The sequence below is a fragment of the Lemur catta genome, chromosome 11, assembly GCF_020740605.2.
Source record: "Lemur catta isolate mLemCat1 chromosome 11, mLemCat1.pri, whole genome shotgun sequence".
Classification (NCBI taxonomy): domain Eukaryota; kingdom Metazoa; phylum Chordata; class Mammalia; order Primates; family Lemuridae; genus Lemur; species Lemur catta.
Genome location: NC_059138.1, coordinates 90,503,226 through 90,515,619, shown reverse-complemented (window position 1 = coordinate 90,515,619; position 12,394 = coordinate 90,503,226). Strand labels below are relative to the sequence as shown.

The 12,394-nt window shown below is 54.4% G+C and overlaps 1 protein-coding gene across 1 annotated transcript in view; it reads left to right on the top strand.

Annotated features, from left to right (window-relative positions):
* The window catches only part of TNS3 (tensin 3), a 260,707-nt gene that overhangs the window by 140,339 nt on the left and 107,974 nt on the right, over positions 1-12,394 (top strand). Inside the window, 3 exon segments of the mRNA XM_045565361.1 lie at positions 2,024-2,136; positions 3,121-3,181; positions 4,327-4,402. Coding sequence (XP_045421317.1) covers positions 2,024-2,136; positions 3,121-3,181; positions 4,327-4,402 — 250 coding nt within the window.

Sequence of the window (12,394 nt, the reverse complement as noted above, 5' to 3'; positions counted from 1 at the left end):
GGAATGTAATGAAGCTATTTTTATAAAATATCTGGCTTCTAATCTGTGCAGCTTAAAAACCGTGTTTACTAAGTAGAAACATTTTATTTTTGATAAGGCTTTTGCGACGGTCTTTAGAGGGCGTCTAACACTCTGTCGTTCATTCATTCCTTCATTTGTTCATCTCTGCCTTTAATGCCATAGGTTAATACCATGTGTAGAAAGTTAAAATCGATTCTTTCCACCGTTGGCTAGATGAAGCTGTGAAATCCTTTCCCGTTATTTTTGTCTCCCCTTATTTTCACCTACAGTCTGAATTTTCCTTTCCTTGGTACTGACGGCCACTCTCGGGTGGTCACTCACAAACCCAGGGCTGTGACAGACGGTCGGTTACCTGTCTGCCGTCTCTACAGCGACAACTACGGCTTATACTTGCTGTGAACTTTGTTTGTGTAAGGCATTCCTATTTTTTTATAAGTCATGTATTTATTTGGGACTTAGAGTAATATTCTTTTTAACAAAATTTTTCCTTATTAAGAAAACATGTGACGGAAGAAATAAGTTGCACTTACCTTAACATTTTGCCTTTCATTTGCCTGAAAATATGAATTCATTAAAAAGTAGTTTTCTAGAAAGGACAGATGAGAGTTATATGCCCAGAGGGTATTTTGCAAGTATTACTTTTCGATCGGTTAAGCTATGAACCGAGTAGCCCTTTGTGGACTGATTTGGGAAGCTGGTGACTGTGGAGAGCCAGTTTCGGGGGGGCAAGTCTCCGGAGTCCCGGGTCCCAGGCAGGAGGCGGCCTCCTTCCCTTCCTGTCTGACTACGACTGAGCATGTGGCCCTGGACTTGGCCTTCTTTAGGGGCTTGTGGCAAGACAGAATAATCCTGCGGTCACCCTGACCCTCCTGGTCTGCAGGAAACTACGTCTTGTGCTCTCTCTGGTGGCCTGGGTGACAATTACGGCCAGACCACATCAGTGGAAATGAAGGCTCTGTGACTGAAGTACGGGACAAGACCCAGGTCAGGGAGAGGCCTCAGTTTCCCCACGGACAGATGTTTGCCCCTGTGGGACGTTGGCGGTCACTCTGGGCTCAGCCAAAGTCAGACTCCTCCCCGGCCCCATTGACAGGCGCCCGCAGGCACAGCACCACCTAACGTTCCGTGTTTGCATGAAAATGTACAACCGTCCCCCAGGCCACCCAGATGCTGGGTCTGGGTGCAGGGTGGGCCTGAGAACAGCCACAGGGTAAATGACTGGCTCGCCTGAGTGGTGACTGCAGAAGGCCGTGAGCCGGCGGCTGGCGCAGTGCAGTCAGCATGCCACCAACAAGCAGGGCCAGCTGAGGAGGCGGATTCCCAGCATCCAGGGCTGCCGGTGCTTGAGGGAGCAAAGAACTGCCCCAGTGGGGTGACGCAGGCTCCCCATCCAAACATCTGCAGTTCCTTATCTTTGCTCAATACCGAGGAGCCAAAGAACCTATGAAATCTGCAATGTGTAAAATTTAGGTAATGAAAAATAGACGATTCACTCATTCCTCTGTCTACATACAGCACAGAGAAGGCAGGAAGTCTTGTCAGGGTAGAAGATACCCGGCAGGGAAGGGGTATGGAGCCGTCCGGAGGCTCAGCCATGGTCTGGTCACTGGCCGCCCAGGGCCCGAGAGTGTCCAGGGTGAGTGTCCGGCCTCTGCAGCTCTCCCACTGGGGACAATGACTGCGTGTGGCCTGGCTGTGCCTAGCAGTGGCTTCACTGGACAGGGACAGAGGCCTTCCAGGTGTGGGGTGCTTGAGGTCCCAGGAGGTTGCTTGGGCTTCAGTGTGCCTGGTGCCTGGTGCACAGTCAGTGTGGGATGTCCCCAGAGATTTGTGGGGGTGGGGGTGCCGTGCCGAGACCCCGCCTGGTTGTGAGGCAGGACAGGTGCTCTCCCCGAACCCTGGGCAGGGCGGGTCTGTCTTCCTCCCTGACTGCGCCTAGGACAGGCGCCGAGGGCAGGCGCCGAGGGCACTCCGGGGCATCTGAGCCGCTGTTCCCATGCAGGTACGTTCAGTTCCTCAGCGGGCTCCTGTCTGGATCGGTGAAAATGAACGCCTCGCCCCTGTTCCTGCATCTGGTCATCCTCCACGGGACCCCCAACTTCGACACCGGTGGAGGTGAGTGTCCTGCGTGACGTGGCACCTGCGATTTGCTGGCTCAGACTTGGGGCTGGCCCTGGTCCCTCAGTGTAGACCTGGTCCCCTCAGTTTAGACAAGCCTCTTGCCTTTGAGGGCCCAGGATCTGCTCCTCAGCCTCCCTGGTCGTTGACTATGGCCCCTCTCGAGGACTGAATGCCATCTTTGTGGGGTTGGGCCAAGTTAGGGGAGGAACAGCAGGCCACTGGAAGGAATGCCAATATCCGTGTGTCCTGTGGACAGTGGCTTGGGCAGGCACAAGTCTTCCTGGGCTGTAGCCCTGGGAGTCTGCTGTGCAGCTGGCCGCAGGGTCACAAGTCATCGGAGAAGCGCAGCAAGAGAGGCGTGCATGTGACCTCCCTGGCTCATCTCATGAGTTCACCTTTAACATGACCCCAGAGGAAAGCACACAGTACGAACCTGGGGTCAGGGCCCTGTCCCCTCCTCCTGGTCCCACGCAGGCACAGCACGTGCCTGAGTTCAGGATGTTGTCCCTTCCTGCCCAGTCCCTCGCAGCTGCACACGGCACCTAGCTGGGGACAGGACGCTGTCCCCTCCTGCCTAGTCCTGCACAGTTCTCGCTCATCAGTTTCTTCTGTCTGTAAAGTACATCTGTGCCTTCAGGTCCCCCTGGGCATCACGGCCAGAGTGTGACCTTGCTGAATGGCAAGTTGATCATGAGGTGGCCTGGCTGGACGGTTCAGGGTCCTGTGTCACCCTCTGGGTAAAGGTCAAACTGTTGCTCTGCAGGCTCCTAAAAGTGGGTTTGGCTTCAAGGTGAGGCCTGCCCTTTCTGCAGCAACGCCGTGCAGCCACGATCCCGGGCCTGGCTCTGGCCGTGGTTTCCCCAGACCTCAGCGGCCGCCTGTGTGGTCTCCTGGTACGGGCACCTTTCTCTCTGTCTGCCAAACTCCCATTTGTTTTGTCCGGGTTACACCTTTTAGACGGTTGTGCCTCTCTTTCAGCGTGCCGGCCCTTTCTGAAGCTCTACCAAGCCATGCAGCCCGTGTACACGTCAGGGATCTAGTAAGTGCTGCTCCTCCCAAGGGACTTGTGCACAGCCCGGGCATCGCCGCAGAGCCTCAGCTGCTCCTGCTGCAGGAAGAGGGAGGGAGGAGGGCAGAGAATGCCAGGGAGCTAGAGAGGGTCTGGAGGGGAAAGCCATGGGGGGCCTGTGTTCTGGCATCCCCCCTCAACCGTCCCTCCTGCCCTGAGCTGGTGTCTTGTTGCTGTCACAGCAGTCGGGTACATTGAGGGGCGTGGGTGCTGGAGCTTGGAGGGGAGAGAGGGCCGTTCCAGGCCCCCCGTGGACACCCAGACCCGCAGATCCTCAAGTGCTTTATTTGAAATGGCGCAGTATCCGCACATAGCCTGCTCACACCCCCCCTGTACTCACCCCTAGGCTACTTACAACACCTAACACAGTGTAAATGCTACGTAAATAGTTGCTATACTGTGTTTTTTAAATTTGTATTCTTTTCTATTGTTACTTTTTATTTATTTTCCTCAGTATTTTTGATCTCAAGTTGGTTGAATCCACGGATGTGGAACCCATGGATAAGAAGGGTCACCCGTAAACGTGTTGGCGAGAGTCCTGGGACTGGGTGTCCTTACGGTTTTTCTTTCTCTCTCTTGGCTTTTTGGGTACAATGGAGCCAAAGTCCTCAGAATTTCTATGAATTTCTGAGGCTTTTGGTTTGCTTTTTTTCATGTGGATAAGCCTTTTATGAGTGTTAATGGAAACAGGGTAAGGGTGACAGAGGTTCTCACCACTCAGAGCTGCTGTCACCTGTCTGGGTTCGAGCTGGACCCTGCACATGCTGACGTCACTTTGGAAGTCGCGCCGCCGCTTGTGACTGAAGCTGCGGCTGTGCACGCCAGGCCCCCTCCTCTGACTGCAGGGTCCCCACCGTGCCCGGGCCCTGGGGTTGGACCTTAGTCACTGCGGGTCGGCCACCGACCACGATGATGCTGCGAGGACCCTCCCTGGCCTGGGAGCTTTCCTTTTGATTAGTTTCCATAGTGTAGATTCCCAGGAATTACATTCTGAGTTAAGTGGGACATTTTGTGTAATTTCTGAATTTTTAATTGTAGTGTTGCATTTCTCAGCATGTGTTCTTCCCATGAAATCAGGGAGTTGCACAGGGACCACCTTCTTGTTTATCCCACAGCAATGTTGGCCCAGAAAGCCCCGGCAGGATCTGCATCGCCATAGAGCCGGCCCAGCTCCTGAAGGGGGACGTCATGGTGAGTGCCCGCGTGGCTGGGGCAGGGGCCCCACCCTCCCAGGGACAACGACTCAAAAGGGAAAAATGATTCTATTTTAGAACAATAGCGACCTTCCCCCCAAAAACCCTGTAGGAAGAATGAAAAGTGCCCTTAACCAATTACCGTAAGGAATTTGGTTAATTTTCTGAGTACAGCTACTTTAATTAAAGGTACAGAACAAACCCTTGTCCTTGCTTCTCTTGCATCATACAGCCACTTGATACGTATACATGGGACATTAAAGTCCTAACTCAGCCACTACACTTCCGGGGGTCCCCATTTTGTGGCAATAATTTGCATTCTTAGTATGATCATAGGCCTCCTAAGGTATAGGTGTAGAAATAAAATGTTTATTTACTAGTAATAGCCAAATTGTGAAATATAAGTGGTGTTATTACAGCTTGATTAATGATTGAAACTGATTTCTTCAGATAATTTTGACTCTTGGGTGTGTTGGTTCTTGGAGGAGATTAGTTGTCACATTTTTGCTTTTTATTGATCTTGAATACAGAAAAATTCATACATTTAAAATAATTTTAGGAAAGGATTTATCTAAAATAAGGAAAGCCTTTATCTTTTTATTATTTTATTTTATTTTTTTGAGACAATCTAGCTCTGTCACCTGGGCTAGAGTGGTGGTATCATCACAGCTCACTGCAACCTCCAACTCCTGGGCTCAAGGACCCTCCGCCTCCTCCTGAGTAGCTGAACTGTCGGCATGTGCCACGATGCCCAGCTAATTTATTCTATTTTTAGTAGAGATGGGGTCTCGCTCTTGCTGAGGCTGGTTTCAGACTCCTGAGCTCGAGCCATCCTCTCGCCTCGGCCTCCCAGAGTGCTAGGATTACAGGCCTGAGTCATCACACCCGGCCAAAATAAGGGAAGTTTTTAAAGCATATGTATGACTTTCAGCACTCATAGAACCATTTACTTGCAATCTTTATACTCACTTTGATAAGAAGATAAGACGATTCAAGAGTTGGATTTCCATTTTTAAATAAACAGCCATCCAAAGTCTTTCCCCTGCAAATTTAGATTTTAAAACGCTCTCTTAGTGGATGGGCAACTCCTCACCTGGCCTGTCTTGGATTTGTACAAAGATCTAATCAAGAGGACCTGAAGATGGAGACCTGTGGATACAGCCGAGCCTACCGAGTCCCTCTCAGTCCCAGGGCCCCAGGGTCTGTCCTGTGACACGGCTCATGGCCCTGAGGGTGGATTCTGCAGGTTGGTGAGGTGGCCTGGGACCGCAGCCACATGGCTGAGCCCTGCCATTTGCAAGGCATTGCACTGAGCACTTCACAAACATCGTGTCTTCTGCTTCACAGGTGGGGAAACTGAGGCTGGGGTGCCTGAGACATTGCCGCAGGCTCTCTGTCTCAGCACCCGAGTCCACTGCTCCCCTCCTCAGCGTGCTGTGCTTCCGGGCCTGGTCAGGAGCAGAGGGAGGGTGAGGCGGTGGGGGGGGGCTTCTGCTCCTGGGCTCCTCACGTCTCCTGCCCCCGCTGAGTGTAGCCCCGGCCTGGGTCTTCCAGGACCTCCTGGGGATTTTGGGCAAAGGGCTGAGCCTTTATTGAGCACCACTGTGTGGCAGCACTTCACTCTGCCAGTGGCTCTGGAGCTGGGGCCGGTGTTCCAGCTTTAAGGAGAGGCCACGAGGGGCTGGTGGTGATGCTGGCAGGATTTGGTCTCTACCTGCCACGGGAGCAGGCTCCGGCATTGGCATCCCCAGCGTGGGTGCTCCCTGTCTTCAGGCCTTCAGTGACGAGTAGGTAGGGCCATGTCCCTTCTTGATGACCTTCGGGAGTTGGCCAAAAGACTGAGATGTGGATGGTGAGTCTCAGACTGGGGTGCATGGCTCCCCAGCCTCTGGAAGAGCACAGGTAGCCTCTCACCTCACCATGTGTGGGCTGCTGGCTTCAGGGTCTTCGTGAGGCCAGAGGGGTGGCAGCAGTTGAGAGGCTGAGAGTCCCCTGGGAAGTGGCCAGCTGCCCCCTCCCCTGTCCTCCCAGGCCTCCCTCCCTCCCCTCTCTCTTCTTCTTGCCTTTCCTCCCTCCCTTCCCCCTCCTCCCTCCCTCCTCCCTCCCTCCTCCCTCCCTCCCGTCACTATTTCACACCACTCCTCCCTCCTGTCGTCATCCATCCAGTCAGCCTTTGGTGAGAGTTTGGTGCGTTTCTGAGTCCCTGTGCTTGGCCCTCGCTATAAGAAGGAAGGGAGAGGTGTGTGACATCCTTGTCCTGGAGGAGTCTGGTGGGGACATGGGCTGTTGCAAGAGGGGACACACAGGTGCTGTGAAGCCTACGAGGGCCACGGTGGGATGGGTGGGCCAGGCCAGGTGAGGACTCAGATAGACATGACCCGTGAGTCGGTGCCAGGCTGGAAAGGGTGTCACCCATGGAGGGCACAGTGTCCCAGGCTTCAAAGTCCCTGCTGGAGCCTTTGTTAGGATGCCTCTCTGAGAGGAAAGCCCTCGTCTTGGAAGGTTGAGGCCAGGTTTTGTGGGACTTGGATATTTGCATAATTTCTCTTGGGCAGTGTGGACTCTGTCCAGTGAGGACCCCTCTGAGGGCTTGTGAGGATTAAATGAGCTCACTCACGGGGTCTCCCAGGACAGCCCTGGCAGAGGGTGGAGCTGCACCATTGTGAGCCTGGGGCATCACCAAGGCCACTGTCACCCACCAGCGCAGACAACGGCTTGGCCTTGGGGGTGGCCGCCACCTCCTCCTGCAGGAGGGACCCGTGCAGGCCCCACGTGTGGTCTGTCCCACCCACGGTGGGCACCGCAGCCCGAGCTCGAGTCTGGGTAAACATCACGTGCACCCCCATCGTGCACCCCCATCGCAGCAGCTGCCACGCGGCTTTGATCGGGGCGGGGGAGGTGGGTGTGATCTGGAGGGGACGCGGTGGGAGGTGGCGGTTTGGCACTTGCTAACCGAGGCAGGTCCAGGAATGGGGTGGGGCGGGGAGGAGGCCGTGAGTGGGTGAAGGCGGCGCTCGCCGCCGGGCGTGCTCGGACTCGGCCGTCCTGCGTGCCGTTGGCTGCGGTGAAGCCCTGGGAGTCCCGGCGCCGGGAAGCTGTGTGTTGCTCAAGCTCGGGAAGGCACGGTCCTGCGCCTTCGGGTGAAAGTCGATGCCTTCTGGGCATGCGAGGCCACACGAAGACAAGTCTCATGGCATGTCAGGGGGCCGTGGTTATTTAGTTATCGGTACAGGTGGTGCTTTGTCCGTCCACTAAAGAGCCATTCCCACTGACGTCCACCGGCCACCCTGTATTGGCGAGTTGATCCCGCCCTCTATGCCTAAGCCCTGCTGGTTTCTGGGACTGCCCATCTACCCGGTCCCCAAACTCCAAACTCGAGCTTCACCCTGGACATCCCCTTGCCCCACGTGTCACCTGCTGTGCAGATTTGACACCCGACAAGTCCTGCCTCTAGTCGCTGTGACGCAGGCTCCATGCAGTCCCTTCCTCCCCCCAGGCCGCTGCCTGTCCCCTGAGCCGTCCTCCAGGCAGTGCAGCTGGAAGCTCCCATCTGGCCGTGGTTTCTCCGCTGCAGCCCAGCATCTGTGGGAGGAGGTCCCAACACCTGTCCTCCCGCCCCCCCTCATTCAGCCCAGGGAGCCTGTGCTGGTGGTCACTCTGGGCACTGTCCCCTCGTCCCGCTCCTCTGTCTGGCTCAGGCTGCTCACCCACGGCAGAGGGTCAGCTCTAAGCTCCCGTGACTCCCGGGCTGTGGCTGTGCCTTCCCCGAGGCTGGGCTCTGTGCCTTCTGCACTTTGAGACAGGCTGCTTGTCACTTGTTGCAAGCTCTCTAGAGTCTGTCATGCTGCTCCTCAGAGCGGGACAGACACTCAGTGGGCATCTGAGACGCTCAAGAAGAACAGTAGGGCCTCCTGATTGGTATGTGCCCTCAGGGGCTGGTGCTGTGCCGGGTGGGTCGTTATCGTCCCCACTCTGCAGACAGGAGCTGTGGCTGAGGCAGAGCACTGCCGGCCAGGGCCACACCCCAGCACGGTGGCTGTGCCAGAGTCTCCAAAACCCACTTAGACAGTGAGCTGTGCGCCCTAGGGGCTGCCGGCTCCTCTGCTAGTGGAGGTGGTTGGCTGGGTACGGCTTGATGCTGTGGTGACACATGCACCCTGGGTGTGTCCACATCGAAGCCAAAGCCAAACGTGCCTGGAGAATCCGGGAGCGTGGGAGTTCTGGAATTTCGGCATCAGGTTTAGCTCGAGGGGATCTCTTGAGGGGAATGCTTCCTGCTTTGGGGGCCCCTAGTCCACCAGTGATTTGTTTCCATTAGACATGCCAGCAAATAGAAGATTCCAGATCTTTTCACAAGAGATACTTACTTTGATAAAATAATTTTCTTCCTGCACTTTTATTCCTTCCTCACATGGAATATTTTTAGGATTGCATTTTGATTTGGTTTGTGCTTCCTGTGTTTACCGTTCCTTCTTGTACACTCTGCAGTATTTTCGGCAGCGTTATCAGATGGGAGGAGGAAGATGTGGTTAACAGCTGAAAAGCGTATTTTTCCATCGCAGAGGAATGTTTTTCCTTGCACTGTTCATACAAGTGATTAGCTAAGAGGTTTAGTGTGGTTATATATCTCTGAAAAGCCTCAGATACTTTAACCTGCTGTATTTTGCCAGTGCTGCTGTAACAGAGTAACCCAGGAGGGGCCTTGGTCTCAGCTTCAACAACAGAAGGTCGTTCTCTTGCAGTTCTGGAGGCTGCAAGTCTGGGATCCAGGTGTGGGCAGGGCTGGTTTCTCTGGAGGCCTCTGTCCTAGGCTTGTAGATACCGTCTTCCCCCTGGGTCTTCCCGAGGTTTTCACTCTGCATCCTAATCTCTTCTTGAGGAGGATCAGGATCCCAGTTATAATTCATTCAGGCCCACCCCAATGGCCCATTCTAACTTAATTGCCCTTGTAAAGACCCCATCTCCAAATACAGCCACACCCTGAGGCCTTCAGCCTGTGAATTTTGGAGGGACACAGTTCAGCCCATAACACCTCTGTTCATTAAACACACCTGTTCTAGAATGTTTGGTAAGATTAGTGACAGAATCGAGTGCAGCTGATCCCCCAGCACCTTTGGCTGTGGTCTCACCAGCGTGCGCTCGGGAGCAAGTGACCACAGCCTGTGTGTGGCCTGCGCTGGGTGTGCCAGGGGCCGGTGCACAGGTCCCGTACCTGGGAGTTGAGACTCCCGTCGTCACAGTAGACGAGGGGGCAGATCACTGTAGTGAGGACAGAGCTGAGAGTGTTGGGTGTGCACGGAGATAGGACTTGAAGGTTCTGGTGGAAGAGACAGTTTCTGGTGTGTCAGACGAGGAACAGCTTCCGGCACAGCTGAGGGTGGGGGTGGTGGCCTGGAGTGCAGAAGCCCAGGTGTCACTGGTGACACTCAGGTCAGAGTCTATGGAGTCTGCCTTGTGCTGACACCCCAAAATCCTGTGCTGTTGACTCCACCTGAAAATGATCTCCGGGATCCACACAGGAGGAGAAATGCTGTAGCATCGTCCGTGTTCCTGGCAGAGCATCCCTGGAGAGGGCGTGAGCCACGCCCCTTCCTACTGTCTAAACCGCTGAGTGCCCTGAGGGTGTGTGACACAGTAGTGCCAGTGCCACATTCCTCTTCTCCAGCCGCGGCCCATCTCCAGTCGAACCCAAACTGCCACACACGGCACATGACACCCACGCTGCCTTCACTCTGTCCCCTGCCCCTTCAGTTTTGACCTGTTGGTGCTTGATGTGCACCCTGCGAGTTCAGGGAGCAAACCTCGAGCGGAGAAGGCTCAGATGGGGCAAGAGGTCACAGGGCCTTTCTGCATAAAGTGCAAATATGCGGGTGGTTTCGTTTCTTTTGGCAGCGCTCTTGCCTTGGAAGGGCTCCTCAGGAGCGGAACACGCTTGCATCGACTTACCGCCCGGAGGCTGCGGGTATCTCGGTGAGCTCTCTCTCGCTTAGGCTGTCTCTGTGCCTTCGAAAGTACCTTCCCAGGCTGGCTCACCAGCCTTCCTCTTCCTCCTTGGAAAAGCCTCTTGTCCTCCTTAATTTCCCCCTCCTTGATTTTGGTAAATGTCTGCCTTGTCTTCGGGCACATCTGCCTGTCCTTCCTCAGGAGGACTGTGCGTGAAGAGATGTGGGCAGAGATAGCAGAGGTCGAATTCTCAGAGAAGGAAGGGCCAGCGCGGAGTCTGACCGGCTGGGAGTGACCTGGGCGAGTGGGACTCCGTTTGCTTTCCTTTGACCCCAGGCACTGGTGGGTGGTGCCGTGACTGGCGACAGCCAAGGTGACACTGACCGGGTGCCTGCCTTTGCCTCAGCAGGGCCAGCCCAGCCCCGCCGGCCCCTCCCAGCCGCGCACCTGCCGGCCCCATCTCCGCAATGTGCCTTTCGCAGGTCGGATTGTTAAGCCCGCTCCTCTTCAGACGGGCAGGAGCTGGAGAGGTCCGGTAAATGCGATGTCGTCGGGCAGGGGCAGCGCCGTGGTGAGCGCAGCCGAGTCGTTACATAACCTGGCTCAGGACTTCTCGCGGGCAGCAGCCCCTCAGGCGTCTGGCGGGGATCCTGGGGCCTGACCCGGCTTGCCCGCCCCCCGCGGCCCCGGCTCCGGGTCTGAGGCTTGTAAACACCTCCCGGCCCGGCGTGCTCCGTCTTGCTGCCTCACTCGGGCAAACTCACGGCCACTTGAGTTATGTGTGCACGGTTGCTGGCTCTGTGACTTCACTCGATGACCTGGCTTGTAAACAAAAGGGATGCCTCCTCAAGCAGTGCTCACAAATAGCACTGTTTGCTGTTTCTTACTGAGGGCACTTACAGAAGGCCGGGAAAATGAAAGCGACCTGAGACTTCGCCCCAGGCGCAGTTTAGACCAATCTCTGTTGTACCCAACACAAACATTACCTTGTGGTTGTCTTTCTCCTTTACGATAACTAACGTGAGTCTTTTAGGCCTGGTCTCAGTCCCTGCTGTCATCTCAGCACAGTGGACTTAGTTGTGTTTTCATTTGCAGCCAACATCCACTCGCCTTTCAATTGTTTTAGGTCATGCCTGACAATATTGTGACCATCTGAAATCACGCTCAGCTCCAGGTGAGATCGTGGTTACCGTTGGCCTTGCATGATGTAAGTCTTTGACTTATGAGGCTTAGTTATCACACTTTTTAACCTCCAAATTTATGGTTGTAGCCCATTCCTTGAGGAAAGAGATTCACTGAGACTCAGTCAGTAGGGGCTGCCACCAAAGCACTGAACGAGAGTGTGACTTTCTTTTCTGTTAGGGGTGCTTTGAGGGTTCTGCCATGGTGCTTAGAAATTTTAGGGGAGGTTGGATCTGAATAGGATCTGAATAACCCTGACACTAGCTGGCGTAGGGGAGGAGGGCAGGAACCGATGACACTTGAGGGTTGATTTCTGAATTGGGGGCCGGTGTTCCTGGGGCTGATACCTTAAAGCTTGACACCCTTGGTCCACGGTGCTTTTCCTTTGATGATGGGAAGTTTGAAATAGAAACACAGCCATGTGGCCCGAGGATTAAGCAAGTCTATTAGCATGTCATTTATTTTGTAACACCAGAATGATGACTTCTTTGAGAACTCCGTGTGCCTGCCTTTGGACTTGGCCTCCTCCAGGACAAGTGGGATCAAAGCGTGGCTCATGCCTGGCCACCCATGACTTGTCCGGTCCTGTGGAGGACACAGGCATATTTTCATGCATCTGTTGGAAAATAAAGATGGGCCAGTTTTTCTGAATTGGTTCATGAGACTAAAAGAGAAGTGTGCAAAGATTCCCACTGAGGCCATTGCTCACCCCATAAGGCATCCTGAGTGCCAACCACCCCTCTGTCTGGAAGCTTATACCCTTTAAATAATACGTACATATAAACATATCATCTGTTGTTGGATTTACAAATTGTATTAACAGACAGGGCTAATTTAATCTTTAAAACAAAATAGCAAGGTTAAT